The following is a 7612-nucleotide window of genomic DNA, read 5'->3' as shown; positions in this document are numbered from 1 at the left end:
AATATATGAATAGATAGGGTGGCATCCAATTTTTCTACAACTAGCCAACTAGATTGCTTTTAACACAAATTGCACATATTCCATCCAACAAATAATTAACGGTGGAATCTTTTCGCTTTATGTGAGAACAAATATATTCACACAACTCTTAATTTTAATGGTCATGAATTCAAGACTCAATCTTGACATAAGACGTGCGTATCTCTATCTCTATTTTATATACAAAATGGAACTCATTTCATTTCATTTCATAGTTTAAAATTCATCTAAACCATAAATGTTTACAAAAGATAAACACTTTATATGTAACCCATTAGCAAATTCATCATCTATACAATCGTAATCTACCCTTTCTACATTTAAACTTTCGTCTGAAACATAAAATTCCTACTTCTTGATGAACAAAACAAAGCAACTCCAACCGAATAAAAACTAACACAAGCACTAACCGAAAACAACCATCCCGATATCAACCCGTCTTCTTTCCCCTCTTCATAAACCCTCTCCGGCTCCTCCGGCAACTTTCCAGTCAGACAACCACCACCACCACCACCATCACCGCCAGATGACTCCACACACAAATTAGGGTTTCCCGCAAACGCCCCCGAAAATCTCCAATACCCTTTCGTCTTATTAACAATCCCGGAAAAATAATTAAACGAAAGATTCAAATGTGTCAAATTCCCGAGTCCCGATAAATTTTCCGGGACTTCACCCGATAATGAATTATGCGATAAATCAAGAATCTTTAAGCTCCACATTGACTCCAAATTTGTGGGAATTTGACCATCGAGGAAATTGTAAGATAAATTTAGATACTCCAAACCATGTAGACCAAAAAGCCCTTCTGGGATTTGACCATGTAACAAGTTATCTGATAAATCAATGGTGACTGTTGATGAAAGATTGTAGTTTAGATGCAGATCATCACCCATCACCAATGAAAACTTACTATCTAACAATGGCGCTTTGGGGTTTTCTTTAGCTTCACCATTGTTGAAATGTAAACTGAGGTTGAAAATCCCGTCGGGGATATCGCCCGAAAATTTGTTGCCGGAGAGGTCGATTGATTGGATTGATTCAAACATGAAGATCCAAATGGCGAGAGCTCCGGTGAACTTGTTGTGTGAAAGAGAAAGGTACCTTAGGTTTGACCATTTGGTCAACGCGTCGTTTAGAGGTCCTGAGAGATTGTTGTAGCTTAAATCGACGACCTCTAATGATTTACATCCGGCCAACGTCAATGGGATTTCGCCGGAAATTTTGTTGTTGCTGATATCGAGAATTTTTAAACTGTCTAATGCGTCGAGCTCCGGTTGGATTTCGCCGGAGAGATTGTTGTTGTTGAGGATTAAAGCGAGAAGTTGGAAACAACCGACGATGTTTAGAGGGATAGAACCGGATAATGAGTTGTGAGAGAGATCGATTACCTGGAGATAGGTTAGGTTTCCGATTCTTGACGGGATTTCGCCGGTGAGAAGATTATGGGAGAGAAATAAAGCTTGTAAGCTTTTTAACTCTGTGAAATCCGGTGGAATTTCGCCGGAGAACTGGTTGTGCGAAAGGTCTAGCACAATTAGCCCTGACTTTTCCGGGGAGTCGAGAATTTTTTTAGGAAGATAACCCGACAACTGATTATAACTCAAGTCCAGAACAACAAGTCTATTCGAAAACAGGAATCTTGGAGAAATCTCGTAGGTTAGATGATTGAACGACAAATTAAGATGCTCTAATGCTCGTAGGGAAGAAATGCAAGTCGGAACTCCACCTTCGAGTAAGTTTTCAGCTAAATCGAGAAAAGAGAGTGATTCAACCGATGACGATAAACAAGGTAACGTACCGGAAAACGAATTTGACTCGAGGCTAAGATGCCCCAACGCTTGCCGGAAGTCCGGGAGATCACCGGAGAAATTATTGTGAGATAAACCCAAGTATTTAAGTGATTTCAAGTGCAATAAACCCTCGGGGATCCCCCCTCGAAACGAATTAAACCCCATTTCGAGTTTTTCTAGCTTCATTGAGAAGTTCCCAATCCAGTAGGGAAGCATTTGATCGAACAGGTTGTGGCTAAAATCCAGCTGGGTTAATCTGCTCAATTTCATGAGGGTATCAGGAATAACACCACTAAACATGTTATGACTAAGATCCAAGATTTTGATATTCCAAAACGAACTAAAACAATCTGGAATCTGGCCATCGAGATTGTTATGAGACAGATATAGGGTTTCGAGAAATGAGAGTTTACACAAGCTTGAATGAAGTTGGCCGGAGAGGTTAAACCCAGTGAGGTTGAGTGCAAGAACCCGTCCGTTCCATCTCGAGCAACTCACCCCAGTCCAGTTAGTGCAACTCGAACCGACCCATGACAATCTCTGATTCGGGTCATGGAGCTGTGACTTGAACAGGAGAAGTGAAGCTCTGTCTTGTATGTTGAGAGTTATTTCGTCGAACACGTTAGGAAGTGAAGAAGAAAGTGTCGAGAACGAAAGGCAAAACAGCAGAAACAGCGGCGTAAACCTTGAATTAAAGATTCTGTAAGTCTTGAAACAGAAATCCGGATCCCATCTTGCTTCCATTGATTTGAAGAAGAGATTCCTTCAGATTTTCACAAAATTTGAGACAAGAAGATGAGGGTTTTCATCTTTCAGGTAATAGGGGAAACCAAGATACCTGATAAATGATGGGGATTGGACAGACATTGAAGAGGCATTAAGATTAAAAGGTTTGAGTTTTATAAATAATGGGTAAGGAAAGCAGCAGCTAATCTGTGTAAGAAGAGAATTAAAAAGCAAACATTCTGGGCTCGAGTCCAGGCAAAGAGTATGGCTTTTGGGAATTTATTTACTTCTTCACATAAACTTTTGGTAAGCGTGAAAAAATCTCTGTCGAGGCATCTTTCGATTTGCCTACTTTTTACACGCGTGGTTGCACTCTCTTTCATAACATTTCCCCTTTTGAATTTCTAAAGCTTAAACGAGTTGATTAAACAATAAATTTCTCTAAATTTATCTTCTTTTCATGTTTAAGCCACTATTTCTTCGCATCTTAATGGGTTTGTATGAATATGACCTTTGAAACTGAAGAATCGAAAATATCTATTTGTTTTTAAAATAACGATAAAAATATCTTTGTTAGATTAAATAATTAGTTAATATATCTATTTATATCTATCTATCTATATTTATCTATACTATCTGATAATTATATCATATTTTATTTTTTTAGAATATTAATTCAAAATTTTATTTTTTACTTTTGGATTTGACACGTGGCAGTTTCATAAAATTTTGTCTACTAATTTAGGTTTTTTTTAGAAAAAAAAGAATTTTGATATTTTTATTGTTTAAAATTTAAATAAATCAAGATACGTATTAGATTAAAAATTTTAAATTTAAAATAAATTATTTGAGATTTTCTATATACATTTTCCTTGTGTTTAAACACCATTAAACAAGAGAACTAAAATTTAAGGATTTGTAACCAATTTAAATATGTTAGAAAATTAAATTTAAAATGATTTCTTGTGATTCAATTTTTTTCATTAAACAAAAATACCTACAAATCATGGTAACTAATTTGAAGTAAATTATATTTTTAAGAGAAAACTTAAAAAATGGTCCTTATGGTTTTCGAAAATATCAAGTTTAGTCCTTAAGTTCAAAAAACCTCATAGATGGTCCCTGTGGTTTCAAAACTTTTAATGTTTAGTCATTCCGTCTAACTCCGTCAGATTGCTACCGTTAAGTGAGGGGTATTTTCGTCATTTCAATACCCGAGACCATTTATGAAGTTTTGTTTATTTAAAAAAAAATAAAAATAAAGAATTATATAATATTAAAGGTCTCTCTCTCTAAAAAAAAATAATAATAATAAAAAAATAAACCACACCTACTTCCCCTACCCCATCTTATTCTTTTTGTTCCTCACCTGCACTACATAAACCATCAGACTTATTTATACCTTAATTAAACTACCTCTGAAATTGATACAACCTCATAGTCGCCGTAGTCATCACCATACACATAGCTGCCACTGAAGGTGAAGGTATTCGACCACCATGATTGCCATTATTGCCTCTGAAATACCGATTACCACGAAACGAAGCACTATTTCAACGAAAGCCTCCATTGTTAGGCAGACCTCGACCTTGATTTCCACCGTTATCGAACCTCCAAAAGCACATCAAAGCCATATGCCCATTTTGTGACTTTTTTTTATAATTGTTTCCAAAATTGATGCTTCCTCGACCTCCCTTCATTAGGGATTGAGTTCTTATTCTGACCTAGATGAAAACAAATACTATGTGATTCTCGCATCAGTCTTTGTTCATATATCGGTTAAAGCATGTATAACTAGGTCAGAATCGTCAATTTTAACACCTATTGAAGCCAACGATTGTGCAATAGTGTTAATTTCTTTGCAATAATCAATCGATTTTCCTTGTGCCTTATGTAATTTGATGGATTCGAGTTTGGAGATGTATTTTCTTGGCTGAGATTTATTGTAGAAACAATAATTTGAGTTTCTTCCATAACTCAAACACAGTTTGAGTGCCCACAGCGTCGAGATGGAAGCGGACGACGGTGGAGGAAGTCGACTGTGGTCGACGTGTTTTGCCCATTTTCTACTCTTGTCGGCATCACAAATTCGAAGGAGGAGTCTGGGAAAGGTGTTTTGCCCGATGGTTAGCAACCTCTTCTTGGCCGGTGGTGAAGAAAAACGGGAATGAAAGAGAGAGAGAGAGAGAGAGAGAGAGAGAGAGAGAGAGAGAGAGAGATAGAGAGGGGGGAGAAAGAGAGAGAGAGAGAGAGAGAGAGAGAGGGAGGGGTTGGGCCCTTTAATATTAAATAATTATTTGTTTTTTTTAATAAGAAAAAACTTCATAAATGGTCCTTGTGGTTGTGAAATGACAGAAATGCCATTTACTTAACGATTAAATGCTAACGGAGTTAGCGAAAAGGACCATTTGTTAAAAGTTTTGAAACCACAGGGACCATCTGTGAGGTTTTTTGAACTTATGGACTAAACTTGATATTTTCGAAAACCAAAAGGACCATTTTTTAAGTTTTGTCTATTTTTAATATTCGTAATATTTTAATAGTGTATTATTATATTTTTTTACATTTTACCAATGTGTTAACCATATTTTTTTTTACATTTTACCAATATGTTAACCACATTTCAGTCTCTTATAAGTTTTAACATTTATCATTTTGTGGTATTTATGAAATAAATAATATCTACATGTCAATTTTCTTTTTTTTAATTTTTGAAATTAAACACCACATAATTCTTCTATCTATATATGTAATGTATTAAATGTAATAATTGTGATATTAAATTGCAATAAGTATGTTTCTTCCTTCCATATTTAATTTTTTTAATCAACTTGTATACTATACGGATCTCACACCTAATCGTAGTAATTTATTTCGAAGGGCAAGCTTGTATAGAATAGCATATGTTGTTAAACCGAGGATAAAAAATATTTTTGTTAGATTAAATTATTAAAGTATATATTGCGGTAATTCTTTTGAGCGACAAAAGACTAAGATTGTGTAGTATACAAACACCATACATCGTGACCACATCAACATAAATTCATCTTCACTCTACCACGTCATTGAAGAAGGGTGGTGTCTCTTCCCCATGTTATGAAGAAGCTAAGAGAGAGAGAGAGATGTTGTAGCTAATGGTCCGCATCACATCCCACCACACAAAGGGGATGGTGTTTCCACATGGATACGCAAGCCATATCCGTGTTTAAAATTTGGGGGTAAAAGCACATGGAAATTCTGGGAATTATGTAAACACTTTCAAATCGAAGTATTTGGGTAGTACTCCCAAATCCTCAATTGGATAACCACACACGCTCCACTAACGACTAATAAGATGTAATGTGCAATTTCATGGATTACCACCAAATTCATATTTTTCCTAAAGTAACTGAGATTAAGAATTTAGAAAACATTTAATTACTTGTATTTCATTATACTTATTAATGAAAGTTTGTGTCCTATCATACCTGTTCGGCTAACGACTCTCCACTGGTCAAGGAAGCGGTGGGTGAGAGTGGACACTCATTCAATCGTCATTTTATAAGCAATTTTCCTTATACCCCCCTTATAGACCAGCTTCGTGAATGAGGTCTACTAACGGTAAGACTGATTGTCTTATACATATATATAAGTATTAAGCTTTTAATATTATAATAGTATAAGCGTGTATTTTACACATTTAAAATACTAAGTGGTTTACTTTCAATTTAATTAAACTTAAACCATGTCATTATGGATTTATTAATTCTCTCTTTTAATTAAACACTTAATTAATTTAATAAAACCATAAAGGGTGTAATTTGAACTATTCAAAATATCAAGGTTCTAAATTTAAGATTTCAAAATTAAGGCTATTTAATTAAATTTTAAGTTAAAAAACCAAGAGGTGCACTTTTGAACCTTTTCAAATTACTAGGGTCCTTAGAATCTAATATTTCAAAATTAAAGCTATTAATTAAATATTAAATTCCAAACTTAATGGAAAGTTTTTGAAACTTTTCAAAACTTCTTAAATCAAATTTGAGAACAATTAAATTAATCATATAATTTATCTATATCACATAATTTGACATAATCTAATTTCCTATTGAAAGATAATTCACATCAAATTCTACAAATAATCAATTTATCACATAAACAAGTAATTATCTCAAAAATTGACAATTATCCTTTAATTGGATGAGGATAATCATTACCTTATCATAAAAAATGATTTTTATAAGTCAAAACAGTTTGTGGTAATGATCCAAATCCAATTCTTGCCAAAAAAAAAAAACCCGAAAATTTGCCAACAGATGATCCAACACGTCGAGTCAGGAAATGGACTCGTCGAGTTGGCTTGACTCATCGAGTTCCTTCATAGGACTCGTCAAGTCCACCAGTCAAAGAGCAAATTTCAATTTGCTTCAACTTTGAACAATTAACCAATGCATCAAGATAACAGAAAACACCCTAGTCTCTGACACCACTAACACTCTTATGGTGCACATACAACCCTAATGCTTTAGATCTAAGTTTTCTCAAGTTATACATGCAATTTCATTTCTTCCAAATCATATACCCTAGCTAGCATGCAATTGGAGATATACAACATAAAAACTAGTTAGATGAATACCTATTTGTTGTAGCTTGTAATTCTTGGCATTTCAAGAGCTTAGTACCTCAAATGTGATACCTCTAATAAATCACAAACACCAAAAGCAAATAGCAGAATATGAGAGAGGTTAGGAGACACCCAAAAACGGCTACGGTTTCTTCTTGGAAGTCTTGACCAACTTTTGGAGTGCTAGGGGTTACATTTATAGTGTGGAATTCCTAGGGTTTCAACTTGTGGATGTTTGAATAATCTTATTATTCAGGAAGTAAAATGTGACATCCCCATTTTCACGGCCAGAAAAGACCGATTTGTTTATGCTTTGTTTTATAAAATCAGAGTAATCTTTTAAAGAAAACGGTTGCGGAATTTGTTCCCAAAACAAGATATGATAATAACTTATCAAAACATTTCTCAAAGAGAATGTATTTTCATTTAATAATAAAACCTCGGGATGTCA

The 7612-nt window shown here is 34.5% G+C and overlaps 1 protein-coding gene across 1 annotated transcript; it reads right to left on the bottom strand.

Annotated features, from left to right (window-relative positions):
* Positions 1–213: 213 nt before the first annotated feature.
* LOC111916632 (receptor-like protein CLAVATA2) lies at positions 214–2969 on the bottom strand. The gene has a single exon (XM_023912300.3). It carries the CDS (start codon positions 2574–2576, stop codon positions 360–362), a length of 2217 nt encoding a protein of 738 aa, XP_023768068.1. The 5' UTR covers positions 2577–2969; the 3' UTR covers positions 214–359.
* Positions 2970–7612: the final 4643 nt, after the last annotated feature.

The sequence above is a fragment of the Lactuca sativa genome, chromosome 1 (assembly GCF_002870075.4).
Source record: "Lactuca sativa cultivar Salinas chromosome 1, Lsat_Salinas_v11, whole genome shotgun sequence".
In the NCBI taxonomy this organism is placed as follows: domain Eukaryota; kingdom Viridiplantae; phylum Streptophyta; class Magnoliopsida; order Asterales; family Asteraceae; genus Lactuca; species Lactuca sativa.
The sequence above is the reverse complement of the archived record's forward strand: the minus strand, read 5'-3'. Positions and strand labels throughout refer to the sequence as shown.